The sequence below is a fragment of the Schistocerca piceifrons genome, chromosome 10, assembly GCF_021461385.2.
Source record: "Schistocerca piceifrons isolate TAMUIC-IGC-003096 chromosome 10, iqSchPice1.1, whole genome shotgun sequence".
Lineage (NCBI taxonomy): Eukaryota > Metazoa > Arthropoda > Insecta > Orthoptera > Acrididae > Schistocerca > Schistocerca piceifrons.
The window spans coordinates 32,012,864-32,029,952 of NC_060147.1; the positions used below are offsets into that span (position 1 = coordinate 32,012,864).

The 17,089-nt window shown below is 39.3% G+C and overlaps 1 protein-coding gene across 1 annotated transcript in view; it reads left to right on the top strand.

The window, feature by feature from the left end:
* Positions 1-13,194, top strand: part of LOC124718804 (ras suppressor protein 1) — a 65,396-nt gene extending 52,202 nt beyond the window's left edge. The window contains exon 8 of the mRNA XM_047244418.1: positions 10,544-13,194. Within this exon, the coding sequence (XP_047100374.1) occupies positions 10,544-10,634 (91 nt within the window). The 3' untranslated portion in view covers positions 10,635-13,194. The remainder of the gene's footprint in view (positions 1-10,543) is intronic.
* The last annotated feature ends 3,895 nt before the right edge of the window (positions 13,195-17,089 follow it).

Sequence of the window (17,089 nt, forward strand, 5' to 3'; positions counted from 1 at the left end):
GTGTTACACAGTGCCGACTTACCATGCTAGTATTAGGTGGTACCGCTGTCGGAACTGACCCTCCTGTATTTGAGTTGGCACTTCTCACGTGTTGGTACAACCACACGTTGCTCGTGCATTTTCCTCATGCTGCAGCTGCTCTGCTCGTGAGTAAGAGCATCTGCAGGTACAAGTGCTCAAACTCAAAATCAGCAAGTCCTTGAGCCATGCAGCAATCCTTTACCCCCAAATGTAGATGAGTCAACAAGTATTTTTGCATTTAGAGGAGAAAATTGGTATTGAAATGTAGTAAAAGATCTTACTGCAAATTTTTGCAGTAAGATGTCCTACATCAATCCTATCTTGTAGGGTCCCATACTGTGCAGCAATAATGCAGAAGAGGATGGACAAGTGTAGTTTAGGCAGTCACTTTAGCAGATCTGTTGCACCTTACTTGTTGGTTTTCCTTGACGTCATTTTCTATGTGATTCTTCCAGTTTAAGTTGATCACAGTTGTAATCCCTATGCATTTAGTAGAATTGACGGACTTTAAATTTGTGCGATTTATTGTATAGCCAAAATGTAATGGACTCTTTGTAGTAGAGTATTGTACATTGGAACACTTTGCGAACCTTAACCTCTAGAAGTTTAATATATTTTCGTAATCAGTTTTGAAATGATATCATTCCCTTTACGTGCGCTGCAATCCTTTTTCTACAGTTACAAAAATTACTCCATTAAAAAGTGTTGTTTTTCCAAATGTGGAAATCTGTTCCTAGGTCAGTGTGGTCATGTACCTAGCAACCCAAATATTCTACTAAAATTTAAAAGTGCTACAGCCAATAAATCTTGTGAGTATTGTGTTTAGTATACTATGTGTTAAATCAGTAATCTGCTACACACCAATAATCAGTAAGCAAAATCAGTTCAAGGAGTAGTACAGTCAAAAACCAGTTTGCAAGTTAACAACATTTTCAAACATAAGCTATTGGCAACCAACACAAAATTCTATTTTCAAAACAGGGCAAATTATGAAGTCATATAAGAAACTCAGTTCATTTGCAAAAGTCATTTGTTTTTGTTCCATTATAGCAACCTTTTTCTGTTTCTAGGTGCAAAATGGTGTGTGTGATGAAGCATGGCTTAACCACCCACAAGTTATATAACTAGTTTTAAAATATACAGAATTTTACTCACCATAAATATCTGTAACTCGAGAATTAACAATGTCCTCCAAATAACTTCAGTATATGGGGTATGTCAAAATGAATATACAGGTCTTAAGGCATTGTAGCATTTATTGCATTCAACATACAATTATAAATAATACAGCAAATGGAAGAGCAACTCAAAACAGGTTTGTTTGTATACCTGTGTGCAAAGGGAAGAATATGGATTGACCAAGAGTGGTTCAAGAACCTGGTGAACAAGTTAGTCTTCTGTACATAGCCCCAAGAAACCAGTTCATTAGACTAGTCATGAATTATCAATTGCAGTGATGTCTGTGTGGGACTTTTAAGAGGATGTTTACAACTATGTCATTATCATTTGTAGTTGTTACAAATGCTAAAGCCCACAGATATTATACTGCGTGATGAAGATTCTAGATCGTATCATCTTCAGTTATGAATCGACATTTCACCTAAGTGGAAAGGTGGACACACATAATGTGCACATCTGGAGGTCAGCAAATCCCCACTCGATGGTACAGTTGCAATGAGGCTCGCTTAATTGAATGTTTTAGTGCCATATGCTGGTGGAAAGTTTACAGACCTTTCTTTGTCGGTGAAGTGACTGTAACTGGTGTTGCGTAGGACTATGGCTCTTTTCTCAATTTTCAGAAGCTGAATCACAGAACTTTATCTGGCAGCAAATGATGTATAGCCTCACTGGCATAACTCAGTATGCAGTTCCTTAAACGACGTTGTACCCGACCTCTGGATTGGCCGCAGGGGACTGGATGACAGAGCTCGTCTTGCATGACCTCTGTGTTGTGTAAGATCTGATTCCGTGCAATTTTTTATCTTTGGGTGTTCATAAAGGATCATTTACATGTGCTTCTGCTACCCAACTTTAGCAACATTGTTGCAACAATTACTTCTGACACACTGATCAAGGTTTTTGAGTTGCTGTCTCATGTGCTTATTATTTACAATTTTAAGTTGAACATAATAAATGCTACAAAGCCTTAAAAACCCTATATTCAGTTTGAAACACTCGGGTATATAGAAAACACTCAGGTATATAGGTATATACGACTCGTAATACTTGCAAACTCTGCACAGAACTCAGCCTCACGTCTCATAACAACAAGATAATAGAAAATGGTGGAAACTGCTTGTGGTGCTTTCTAGTGCATGTTTCTTTATGCAGTTCTAAAACCCCAGCCAGGAAACATCAGATGTTCTTAGCTACAGTACCTTCCAGTTACAGCAGTCTCCCCTACTTGTGTGGATAACCTCATAGACCCTCCAAGTGAACTGTCGTACACAACTGCTAAAGATTGAGCTATTTTGCCAGCCAACTCCAATAGGAACCTGATCAGTATACAATAATTTTGGCTCCAGAAAGCTGGGTGTGGCTGCAGACAAGTCTCTTCTGAGTCTTCTTGTCCTGCCTCAGTCACTGGTCATTTGTCTGATGCCAGTCAGCACCTCAACTTTCGAGGTTTCAGTGAATCTGCTTCTACCAGCTGTCAGGAGGTCTTCTCCCTCAATCTTCTCCCTGCAACGTTTTGGTCAAAGTAATCTGAGGTGCCGCTTGGGGAGTCAGCCTCTTCACAGACTGCTATCACTTCAGTTCCTCATTCCTTATTGTATCCATTTATATTTTGTGTGTGGAAGAATGGAAAAACTTAATTTCTGTTATCTGGAGATAGTTGTTATCCATTTCAATGTCTTTCTCTGCTGGTAGCTCATATGCTAGTGTACGTAACAATATTCACATGACAAAAAGGTAGTTGTTATTGTTGTTCTTGACAGTCATTATCTCCAGTCCGGAGGTTGGTTTGATGCAGCTTTCCATGCTGCTCTATCCTGTGAATAACTACTGCAACATACATCCTTCTGAATCTGCTTATTAGGTTTATCTCTTGGTCTCCCGCTACAATTTTTACCTCACACACACACACACACACACACACACACACACACACACTCTTTCCTCCAATACTAAATTGGTGATCCCTTGATGTCTCACAATGTGTCTTATTACCTGATCCCTTTTTTAGTCAAGATGCACAACAAATTTCTTGTCTCCCCAATTCTATTCAGTACCTCCTCATTAGTTAAATGATCTGCCCAGTTTAATCTATAGCATTCTTCTGAAGCACCAAAGTTCAAATGCTTCTATTTTTTTCTTGTGTAAGCTGTTTATAGTCCCTGTTTCACTTCCATACATGGCTGCAATCCAGGCAAATACATTCAGAAAGACTTTCCAACAATTAATGCATTGGTGGGGTGGCTTGCTTGCCTTAGCAATGCAGATAGCTGTATCACAGGTGCAACCAGAAAGGAGGGGTATCTGTTAGGAGGTGAGACAAACATGAGGTTTCTGGAGAGAGCAGCACCTTTTCAGTAGATGACTGCTCTGGCCTCGTAACATCAACCAAAACTGCCTTTCTGTGCTGGCACTGCGAACAGCTGAAAGCAAAGGGAAACTACAGCTCTAATTTTTGAATGATGTCGAATGATGATGGGTGTCCTCTTGGGTAAAATATCCTGGAGGTGAAACCCTTTTGGATCTCCAGATGGCGACTACTTAGGAGGAAGTTGTCATCAGGAGAAACGAGACAGAGAGATAGTGAAAGAAAAAGTGAACACAATTCAATATTAATTGAAATTTTAGACTGTATTGCTAGCAGTTTATCTCTGGGATGAGTGTGTGCTGCTGACATTGCTGCTGCAGACACTTAACAAAACCAGAAACTTTTCCACTGTTTTTTCTACCTTCCCAAAAACTATTTGGACCTGCCCTACATGGCATAGCGCCTAGTTTGCACAAGACTGCTTCATGCACAGAACCTCATGTAAGAGGTGGTCAACTGCTGCCACTCACTCTTTGGCAGTGGCCTTTTGTGCAGGTGGGCAGCCGGTCATCAGAATTGCCCCTAGACGAGCGTGCAGCAGCTGTGGCAAAGGTGATACACTATGTGATCAAAAGTATCTGGACATCTGGCTGAAAGTTACTTATAAGTTTGTGGTGCCCTCCATCAGTAATGCTGGGATTCAATATGATGTTGGCCCATCCTTAGCCTTGATGACAGCTTCCACTCTCGCAGGCATACGTTCAATCAGGTGCTGGAAGGTTTCTTGGGGAATGGCAGCCCATTCTTCACAGAGAGCCGCACTGAGGAGAGGTATCGATGTCGGTCAGTGAGGCCCGGCACGAAGTCAGCGTTCCAAAACATCCCAAACGCGTTCTATAGGATTCAGGTAAGGACTCTGTGCAGGCCAGTCCAATACAGGGACGTTATTATCATGTGACCACACTGCCACAGGCCGTGCATTGTGAACAGGTGCTCGATCGTGTTGAAAGATGCAAATCGCCATCCCCGAATTGCTCGTAAACAGTGGGAAGCAAGAAGGTGCTTAAAACATCAATGTAGGCCTGTGCTGTGATAGTGCCATGCAAAACAATAAGGGGTGCAAGCCCCCTCCATGAAAAACACAACCACACCATAACACCACTGCCTCCAAATTTTACTGTTGGCACTACACACGCTGCAGGTGACGTTCACCGGGCATTCGCCATACCCACATCATGCCATCGGATCACCACATTGTGTACCATGATTCGTCAGTCCCCACAACATTTTTCCTCTGTTCAATCGTCCAACATTTACATTCCTTACACCAAGCGAAGCATTGTTTGGCATTTACCGGCATGATGTATGGCTTATAAGCAGCCGCTTGACCATGAAATCCAAATTTTCTCATCTCCCACCTAACTTTCATAGTACTTGCAGTGGATCCTGATGCAGTTTGGAATTGCTGTGCGATGGTCTGGATAGATGTCTGCCTATTACACATGATGACCCTCTTCAACTGTTGGCGGTGTCTGTCAGTCAACAGACGAGGTCGGCCTGTACGCTTTTGTGCTGTACGTGTCCCTTCACGTTTCCACTTGACTATCACATTGGAAACAGTGGACCTGGGGATGTTTAGGAATGTGGAAATCTAGCATACAGACATATTATCCAAGTGACACCCGATCACCTGACCATGTTCAAAGGCCATGAGTTCTGCAGAGCTCCCCATTCTGTTCTCTCACAATGTCTAATGACTACTGAGGTCGCTGATATGGGGTATGTGGTAATACGTGGCACCACAATGCACCTAATATGAAAAACATATGTTTTTGGGAGGTGTCCTGGTACTTTTCATCACATAGTTCATGTTACATGACAGCTTTGACAGTTGACTCTGTCTCTGACAGGGCGGAATGTCCCGGCAATGGTACAGTTAGCTGCAGAGAAATGTGCCTTCCACAAGCTCTGTAGGGTTCCCTATCTCTTTTACACAACTGTTGACTGCTTGAAGCCTCGTCCGTATAGTCTAAATCTCCTGCACTCACTTTATTGTGGTGATTTAATTTGAACAAAATTTAACTGTAATTGTAATGTATGCCAAAACAATGAGTCCACTACAATAGATTTAAAATTATTCCAGAGCAGGAAGTGAGACATTACCCCTACTTGACTTTTAGTTCTATGTGGGCATAGTGGTCTCGTTGATGGAGCACTAGACTCCAACCATGCAGGGCCCAGCTTCAGTTCCAGGCAGTGGCAGAGGTTCTACCTTATTCCATTTCTTCCAGGGCAACTTAGGTGTACCGAGGCTCCTACCGAATCAGTACCAGGGTAAAGGGTGACCTGGTTGGTGGGCCTACAACTCTGCCCTTCTTAGTGAGTGCTGAAGAAAAACTACTCTACCTACAGCTAGGCCATGACCTGCAGACTTAACAGATCAATGTTCCTGATCATTGTCATTCTATTACTTGCATAAAGTCCTGAATTTGAATTATTTTTCATAGATCACGTGGAATTAGCAATTTTTAATTAGATTAAATCCAAAATCCAATTTTAGTAATTCTTACATTTGTTCACATTCTTGAATAGATAACATTTAGAACACATCTTTCTTCTCTGCTAACTCAGCCACAATACACACACTGCTAGCCGTATTTAGTGGTGCTGTTAGACATTCACAAAAATGAATGTGCTGCACTATCCTACCTTTCAGAACAAATAGTTGCTTCCTTGAGAAACAGAAAGGTAATGTTAAAAAGGAGATGCACCAGAAAGTCACTCAGACTTGACTATATGAGGAATAAATCTGTAAGGATGAGGGCAGAAAAAATGAAGTGGAAGGTGTCAGGGAGAGTAGGTTAGAGACGATACATTTTTTGTCGTAATTCTTAAATGCACTATCGATGTCTCTTGCCCGTAATCTGTTTCTACTTCCCACTGTGTTCTTATCATCTCTGGGATGGAGTTGGTACAATGCGTACCGATCTAGAGTGTATACAATATTAATTGGTTGCTAGCCATGTGGTAGGGGAGGGGGCAAAAGTAGTGGTGGGGGGGGGGGGGGCCTCCCTTGCAGATGGGGCGGTGTGGTAGGGAGGTGTAGTCATACAGTTTAAGCCTTCACACAAACTCGTGTCTCACAGAACTTGTACACTACAGCTAACGGGCCTGCAAACAGTCGTATTAACAGGTTATGCCAGTATCACAAATTGTCAAGTCAACTGTTTAATATTAAACATCATTGGTACAGGATTAAACTGAAACTGATCAGAGAGAATAATTTATTGTTGCTTATCTTGTGTACCTTTTTTCCTGTCTCTTGTTGCCATGTTAAAATAAGTTCTTTTTCTAAAACATAGTGGTGTTTGCACTATTTCACCACACTAATATGCTAATGCAGCTGCAGTTGCAATGTAAGTATGAAACAGTCTACTATTAATCAAACAATTGAGGACAAGTGAATGCCAATGAAAATCTCATGCTTGCTGTAGAAATAAAAGTCTGATTCTTTCATTTATGGTATTACAGAAACCGTACTAATTTTCATTTCACCACCTATCAATAACCCTTCGAAGAATTACATTAATCCATTGAAAAAATCTATAGTCACTTGTCTATTGTAGTTGATAAGAAAATTTTGCTTGTTATCTATGTGGCAAAATACTCTGCATTGCAGTCTACCATTTGCCAAAAGTTATTCTTGGTATCTCAAACCATTTATGATATCTGAAGGATAATACGAATATTTCACTTCCACTCTGATTTGCACAGATGATCGGAAGTGAGTGCGCTACATACTTTAACATGCACTGAATGCAGACTCAAAGCGATCCATAGTTTACATTGCGAAGTATCCGAATTTGGCACAGCACATTTCTAGATATAGAAATATTACAGTTACTATGATTGTTGATGAAATGATAGGCAGTTCATCATGAAGCTGACGAATGATGCTATGAAATGTGCGAGAATCAGATTTTTTTACCAAATAGTTTCTTTAAACTCGTTTGCGAAAGGTTGCAGTGCGACCAGCATGCGCACGCCTCCATTCTCGCACTGTAGCCGAGGCAAGCAGAGAACATTTCATTCGTAATGGACAATACTCGTAGTTGTGTGGGCAATAGGCAAATGAGGCGGTCGACCCTTTGGAACAGAGGGCCGGACTTGTCCAGCTCTAAGAACGAGGGTGTGTTTCTGCACACCAGCCAAATAATTCTGCACAAGCTGTGCCACCACTGACCTATTCTTTCTGATGCCTCCCTCTTCTTCCTTGATTACCCTTGTTCTCTCTATAGGTGAGCCCCTCTCATCTTGGGGCCTGAGTGATCTTCTGATGTAACTATCCGATAGTACACAAAAATTCAGATTGACAGAGTAGCTTAAAGTTGTTACTGACAGGTGATCTGATCAAAAAGACATGAAACCCATCACAGAGAGTTAACAGCATTGGATGGTAACAGAGAATTGAAACTAGTATTATATGGTAATTCTACTTAACTTTGGGGGATCGAGTTAACTGTTGTTCACCTTTGTCATTGACTGTCAATAATCCGACACCTATTTTCATTCCACTTCTTGTTTATTACTCCAAATTAATGCAAGTTCTCGGGGATAATTTTCATTTACATGTTGTGCTGACTTCATTAATTTATGCTTTTTGAGTTATACACAAAGTTGCACAATTCATTCTGAAGTGCCTACATACTTCTTTACAAAGACTGCCCTCAACAGGACTGATTTTAAAAACGCCACCAAATGATTGTCTGTGTGGTCCATTCCACACCGCACATTATAACCCGCTAACAGTAAAGTACCTCTTTTTCCTGACCTTATCCTGTATTTTTACAGGATCAGCATGTTAATTTTCAGATTTGGCAATGTTGGTGGTAGAGGATGGCTCGGTGGTCTTCCAGTCTCCACCCATTCCTCCTACGATGGAACTTCTGTACCCCATCTGACTGTGTCTAATGCGATCTCATGTGAAAATATGAGAATGTGTTTGAAACGCTTGCAAATTGTGTAATTGTGGCGGGACATGCGTGGCAGCATGGTGTTCACCTAGACAGATGCAGAAAGTTGTCTGAAAACACATTCATGTTGGCGGGGACATTGGACCTCCTTGTTAATATGCTGAGCAAATTCGGTCTGGAGCATACACCCACAAGTCCTGAAAGTGGTGTGCTAAAGCACACAGCTATCTGTGAACTTTTTACATCATTACTGAGTCACTTATCAATACTGGGTTAGAATTAAAAACTGATCTTATAAAAAGTTCGATACTTCGTGTAATATTGCAGATTAAAAATATTCTTCTGATATAATTATAACTTCCACTAAATCACATATTTGACCTGAAAACGAAACAGAATCTTTAAACAATATCTTTATTTAATATTTTCATTGTGCATAAATTACTGTAAGATTTTTATTGCTAACATATTTTTGGCATCTGTGTTTGATGTGGATTGTGATATTGTATGCTCTTTGAGGTAAACAAATCAAATATCCAATCTCTGGGACTAATGGTAAGGCCATATTTCTATAAAGATCTAAAGAAAGTAAGTCTGCACCAGAAAAAGGAATTAAAAGTCAAAAATTATCTTTGTGATAAAAGAATGATAAAGTTCAGCTGTCAGTGCAAATTGAAATAGGAAAAACAGCAGTTATTTAAAGAGTATGTGGGCATAGGTGGTAATAGGACTGAGTTAGTCATTACTACTGGTACATGGCTTCCCATCTGTCACATCGCAATTTGATTTTCCTCTTTGACCTTCCCAAAGGAAGGAATTATTACTTCCAAATGGTAGAAAGCATATCACATTTACTTTCTACATGTGTATCGACAGTACTAAATGTGTCAGATATCTGTTCTGCTTGATGCGGCTTGTAGTGAAATTGCGTGCTTATGGAATATCATCTCAGTTATGTAACTGGATTTGTGAGTTCCTGTGAGAAAGGTCACAATTCATCATAATTGACAGAAAGTCATCAAGTAAAACAGAAGTGATTTCTGGTGTTCCTCAAGGTTATAGGACCTCTGCTGTTCTTATCTGTATAAACAATTTAAGAGACAATCAGAGCAGCCGTCTTAGGTTGTTTGCAGATGATGCTGCCATTTATCGTTTAGTAAACTCATCAGAAGATTGGAACAAATCACAAAATGATTTAGAAGAGATATCTGAATGTTGCAAAAATGAGCAATAATGAAAAGTGTGAGGTCATCCACATGAATGCTAAAAGAAATCCATTAAACTTCAGTTACATGATAAATCAGTTAAACCTGGAGGCTGTAAATTCAACTGAATACCTAGAAATTACAATTATGGACAATTTAAATTGGAAAGAACACATAGCAAATGTAACAGATCTACTAAAGAGACTGCCTACATTATACTTGTCCGTCCTCTTTCGGAGTACTGCTGCGTGGGCTGGGATCCTTACCAGATAGGATTAATGGAGTACATTGAGAAAGTTCAAAGAAGAGCAGTACATTCTGAATTATCGAAAAATAGGGGAGAGAATGTCACTGACATGATACAGGATTTGGGATGGACATCATTAAAAGAAAGGCGGTTTTTTGTTATGGTGGAATCTTCTCAAGAAATTTCAATCACCAACTTTCTCCTCCAAATGCGAAAATATTTTGTTGCCACTGACCTACATTGGGAGAAACAATCATCATAATAAAATAAAGGAAATCAGAGCTTGCATGGAAAGATTTGGTCTTTGTTTTTCCTGTGCTCTGTTTGAGAATAGAATAATAGATAATTATTGTGAAGGTAGTTCGCTGAACCTACTGCCAGGCACTTAAATGTGATTTGTGGCATATCCATGTAGATATAGATGCAGATACATGATACTTACATAGCTGATGAACTCTTCTCGAGACATCTGTCGAGCAAATTGATCGATTTGTAGGGACAGCACTTGTCAGCAATACTACACATTTTATTTCCTTAAGACAAGTAATTTATTAGCTTTAAGGAGTGAATTTTCTTTCAGTACAATTAACCACCTTTCTGTACTTGTTTGCAGTGTTTACAATCGACACATGCAGACAGAGACTCCACCACCACCAAGGACAAACGACAAGAGGATGAAAATCTCGAGACGCCAACAGAGTTAATCTCGGAAAACTATTTTGGAAATAAGCTACTGAAATATGTAGCCAGTGTCACAAATGATGGACTAATGCTATGTTTATAGATTAACAGAGTTAGTGTCATTTAAGGATTTTCCGAGTTGGCTCCACAAAACTTTATAGGTGTTTAATTGTGAGGGCTATCTGGAAAGTAACCTACTTAAGGCTATAAATAAATCAGTGCAATAGTTAAAGAAGATTTATCAGAAATATTATTAAAACAACATCTTTGTATGAAAAATCCAGACATGAAGAGTGCTTGATTGTTTAAAAATTGAACAGGCAATGAAAAATTTACAAATTTAGAGATGTAGATCAAACATTATTTTTTTGAAGTAGTCGCTTTAATTCTCAATGCACTTTGTGCCGAGGGACGAGATTTCTGAAACTTTTGACAAAAAAGTCTCCTTTGGACACTTTGGCTCATTGTTTATGACAAACTGGACCCTTGCCATTGGTAGAAAACCATTTTCAACCCATAAATAACTTCATAGAGGTGTCAGATAAGTGCTGTGAGTGAGATGGTTGATAATGTTCCAGTCAGATGAGTCCAAAGGTTTCTTTGTGGCACTGGCTGTGTGGGGATGAGCATTGTCATGCACCAACCACAGTTTCTTTGTTAACATTCTCCGTCTTTGCTCTGTATCAACCTCCTTCATTTTTTTAGGATTTCTCAGTATCATGCAGCATTAATTGTTTCATTCTGGGGGAAAAGTTTGAGGAGAAGAATCTATTTAGTTGTGCCACACCACACATTTACCCTGGGGGATGCATGTTTTTGCTCACGAATGATACATGAATAGTACCCCAGAACATTTTTTGTTGTGACAATTAATGTTACTACAGTCCGTCCCCCGTAGTTGAGTGGTCAGCATGACAGAATGTTAATCCTAAGGGCCCGGGTTCGATTTTTGGCTGGGTCGCAGATTTTCTCCGCTCAGAGACTGGGTGTTTTGTTGTCCTAATCATCATCATTTCCTCCCCATCAATGCGCAAGTCGGCAAAGTGGCGTAAAATCAAAAGACTTGCACCCGGCGAATGGTCTACCCGATGGGAGGCCCTAGTCACACGACATTTACATTTTACGTGACCACTGGTATAAAAGGTAACTTTGTCACTGGAAATCATTTGCCTGACAATGCCTGGTTGCATCCATGACATTTCTACAAGAATCTTGGAGCGTTCTTGTTCCTGTTTTTGCTGAGTGGTCAAATCTTGGACAGTTTGTAGGTGATTTCGTTGCATGTCAAGGTCCTTGGATAGAATTTGGTTCACTGTCCTCTGTGGAATCCTTATTTGCTGACACACCAACATCTTGTCTATTTTGATGGAGCCTGTAGTGTGGCCTCCTGCAATAGAGCCATCTTCACTTCACTTCTACCTGTTCAAGGTCACCGCCCCCCCCCCCCCCCCAACTCCTGTGATAATTGTCTGCTTCTGATTCATTTGCTTCAAACTTCTGGTAAATGTGATAAATTGCTAAATGAGTTGGTGGCCATCTATGTGGAAATTGTTCTGCAAATCTTCGACACACTTCTGTTGCCGACTGCACAGCTTCCATTAAACTTGCAACCACTCTTCTCCGCTCGAGTGTGAGTCTATCAGTCATGTGTACTAACAAACTGGAATAGAATACGAAACAAAATTAAGATTGTTCACATAATTTTGGTTCGCCCCATATTTAGTGCAGTGAAAAGGCTGTGTGCTAAAATCCAACACATACATGTGGAATAACAGGAAGAATGAAGTAAAACAACAAAAAATCTTGACCACTGAAGGTGCTTTAAAATAAGGTGAAAAGCATTTGGTCTTAATAAGATTTTAATTACTGTCACAAAAGATGGTAATTAATGTATAAACTGTACCAGCCACTTACATGTAGTTTTTTTTTTAAAGAAATAGCAGTTCTGTATATGAAATATTTTTAGCTTCATATTCTTATCTTCTCCTCTTAGGATGAATGATGTAGCTGGATAGAATAATTTATGGGTGCATGTAGAGTGTGTGTGTGTGTGTGTGTGTGTGTGTCTGTCTGTCTGTCTCTGCACACGCACGTGCACGTGTTTGAGAGTGCATGCAAGGGGGAAGGAGAGAGAGATTTCATGTTTATTGTGAAAACTTTTAGTTCAGTCATTTTTCCTCAAATGATGTAACCTAATGCTTATGACTAGGATCGACATTTATGTAAATGTGTGTGTGTGCACATTTTCTTGTATCTGCTGCTAATGAATCTCTGTGCCTACAGTTATTAATTGTGAGCTCTGTCAAGAATAGCCTGTTATGTCTGTTGACAGAACATTTTAACAATTTCTGTCTTGAAGAACAGGCTGCAGTGAGGGAATGCTTCCTAAAGGCATTAACAAATTGATTCTGAGATCACTGCCATTATATAAATGTTAAAATATTTTTGTAATCAGTATTTAAATAACTGCTGTTAACAAATGTCGAGAAATGTATTATGTGTAAAATTGCTTATATTTTTATGTATAACATAAGCTTTAAAACATTAAATTGAGAAAAATATATGCTTACAAATTACAAAATATATGACAAGGTTGTTGACATGTCACAGAATGTGAAAAAATTATCACCTACCGAAAGATAATTTCAACATTTTTTCTGTGCATTGCAGATGCATTGCTTGTGAAGTATGCACAAGGTGTGTGCAACAAAATGCCTCATTTTCAATTTGCTCCAAATACACAAATTAGTGAAATAAATTTATTTATTTCTCAAAAATATGTTTTACGTCTAGTTAAATTAAAAAAAAAAAAAAATACATCAGTTAAAACACGTGCCAAATGCTTGCAGATAACATGAAACATACACTCTTTCACATGGGCCCCTGCAGTGATACAAAGAATGTCTTGTCTCTATTCAGTTTCCATCCAGGCCTGCTGCACCAAGTCTGGAGGGATGTGTACTGATGACTTCCACAATCTCAGTATGGAGGTCTTTTGAAGGTGTCGCATTGCAGAGGCGAATACCCTGTCCTTCACATAGCCCCAGAGAAAAATAATCTGTGCTATGTTGTCAGAAGAATGAGGAGGCCAATTCGGGGGTCCGTCATGTCCAATCCAGCATCCTGGAAATGTTCAATTCAAAGTTTTCCAAACATGCAAGAACCAGTGAGGTTCAGCTTCATCTTGTTGAAACCACAGGTTTGGTTGCAGGCCTTCAACCTGGGGAAAAGCAAATATTTCCAACATGTCTAGGTGGACTGTTCCTGTGAGAATATTCTCAGCAAGGAACAACAGTCCAATTATCGTGTCACACACGAGGCCACACCAAAACATTGATTTTTTGGACTACATTGCTCATTGTCCCTGATACTATGTGGATTCTGTGACCGTCAAATATGAACGTAATGCTTTTTATTTACAGATTCTGAGACATGGATTGTGGCCTCATCAGAAGTGGTCTTATTGGTGAGAAATATTCCACATCTACATCCATACTCTGTAAATCACGGTGAAGTGCATTGCAGAAGGTACATTCCATTGTACCAGTTATTAGAGTTTTTCCCCTTTCCATTCTCATACGGAGTACGTGAAGAACGATTGTTTAAATGTCTCTGTGTGTACAGTAATTATTCTTATCTTGTCCTGATGATCCCTGTGAGAGTGATATGTAGTGGGCTGTTGTATATTCCCAGAGTCATAATTTAAAGCCGATTCTTGAAACTTTGTAAGTAGTCTTTCTCAGGATAGTTTATGTTTATCTCCAAGATAGTGCCAGTTCAGTTCCTTTAGCGTCTCTGTGACACTTTCCCATGGATCAAACAAAATTATGATTATTTGTGATGCCCATCTCTGTATACATTCAACATCCCCTGTTAGTCATGTTTGGTACAGGTGCCACACACTTCAGAAATATTCCAGGATGTGTTACACAAATGATTTGTAAGCAATTCCCTTTGTAGACTGCTTTCACAAGTCGTCTACCAAAAACCTGCTGTTGCTATTCCTACGACTCAGCATATGTGATCGTTCCGTTTCATACCCCGACATAATGTTACACGTAGGTATTTGTAGGAGTTGTCCAATTTCAGCAGTAACTCATTGACACTGTAGTCATAGGATATTATATATTTGTTGTTTTGTGAAGTGCACAGGTCTACATTTCTGAACATTTAAAGCAAGTTGCCAGTCTTTGCACCACTTATCAAGATCTGACTGAATATTTATGCAGCTTCACCTAAACAGTTTTTCATTATAGATAACTGCTTCGTCTGTGAAAACTCTGTAGTTAATATTAATATTCTGTGCAAGCCATTAATATAGAACATGAACAGCAAGGGTTCCAACACTCATCGCTGGGGCCCACTTGAAGTTATTTCTACATCTTTCAATGGTCTTCATCCAAGATAACCTGCTGCATCATCCCTGCCAAAAAATCCTCAGTCCAGTCACAAATTTTGCTTGATACACCGTACAATCATAGTTTTGACTATAAGAGCAGTGTGTACTGTGTCAAATGCTTTCTATTTGACTGCCTTTCACTATGTTATGGGAGAAAAGTGTGAATGAATAGTTGCATAATCAATGTTTTCAGATTCTGTGCCGGTTGGCACGGAGGAGGACATACTGTTTGAGATACCTCATTATGTTTGAGTACAGAATATGTTCTAAGATTCTACAACAATATATGTGGTGTGAGATTCTTACAAAACAGAATTAACAGAGTACATCAAGAAAGTTCAAAGAAGAGCAGCACATTTTGTATTATCAAGAAATAGGGGAAAGAGTGTCACTGACATGATACAAGATTTGGGATGGACATCATTAAAACGAAGTCATTTTTCATTGCGGTGGAATCTTCTCACGAAATTTCGATCACCAACTTTCTCCTCCAAATGCGAAAATATTTTGCCGACACTGACCTACGTAGGTAGAAATGCTCGTCATAATAAAATAATGGACACCAGAGCTCATACGGAAAGATATAGGTATTCATTTATTCCATGCATTGTTCAACACTGGAATAATAAAAAATTACTGTGAAGGTGGTTCGATGAACCGTTCACCAGGCATATAAGTGTGATTTGCAGAGTACCCATGCAGATGTAGATGCAGATGAAGGATATGGGGCAGTAGTTTTGTGGATCACTTCTACAATCCTTCTTGTAACCTGTGCTTCCTTCCAACTACTGGTCATGTTTTTTTGATCAAAGGGCCTAATGATAGATTATAATTAAAGGAAGGGCCAACTCAGTTACAAATTCAATATAGAATCTCATAGGGATTCCATCGGGCTCTGGATCTCTGTTCAATTCATGTGAGGGGAATGTCAAAACTGGTTTGAGAAGTTTTTGGGATGTTAGTTACATATAAACGACCTGTCTTCATATCACTATCTGACTGTTCATTCAATTAGTTTCAGAACATCTGCTTTATACGTTAACACATTTTCATGAAGACAGAATTTTTCCAAAGCCTTTTTCCAGTTAGAAAACTCTACAGAAGTAAATGCATCTCTCTCTCTCTCTCTCTCTCTCTTTTTTTTTTTTTTTTTTTTTTTTTTTTTTTTTTTTTTTTTTTTTTTAAAAAAAAAGAAAATTGTAATAGATTTTTAGCATCTGCCTCTTTACAGGTTTTGCAAAACACTTTTTCAGTAGGTGCTTCATCATATTCTAGCCACGTATATTTGATCAACCAAGACTTCTGAAATTATCTTCCCTTACTGGATTGCCCAGGTTTGGCTGTGAATGGTTCTCGCCTCTAAGACAACAAAGCAATTAACGACGCAATAATTGTTAAAGATTGACTTGCAGTATCATCAACTTCCAAGTACACCTTTTTGGTAACAAATTTATCCATTGCAAACTTAATTCACAATACACTAAGAGACTGAAGTAAACGAATAAAATATAGTTATATAAAATAGTCCACTAGACACTAAAGTCGGAACACTAAACACATCTGCAGCATGCACTGAATGAAACTATCCACACTGAATGCCTGCGATAGCAGGGTGGGCTTTATATAGCTGCGGTGTCATAATGTTTCGAAGTGTCAAGGCGACGCAAGGTGCAGGGCTCCAGGCATTTCTGCTCCAGTCCTTTTGATATCGCTGTGGCTGCAGCATTGGCCCACCGGCGCCAGACTCTACCCGAAGATTTGTGCGGCGGGACAAATTCTAAGTGTGCCCACAGCACCATAACACTATCATGATTCACACCACTCGTTTTCAGTTAACCTGCATACTACCGTTATAATTATTTGTTTTAACTCTTTACTGAATGTACTTTAAAAGGTAACTATTGTCAAACAAGGAAAATAAAACATTCCAACATAATTTTGTGATTTTACAAAGCATAATATAACTAATAATTTTCTTAAATTCTTTGACCTAATACAAATAAGGGCAAAGCTGAACAGAAGCTGGGATAAGTGATGGCTACCTACTTGTGCTAGGAATTCAGAGAACAAGCAGTAGTC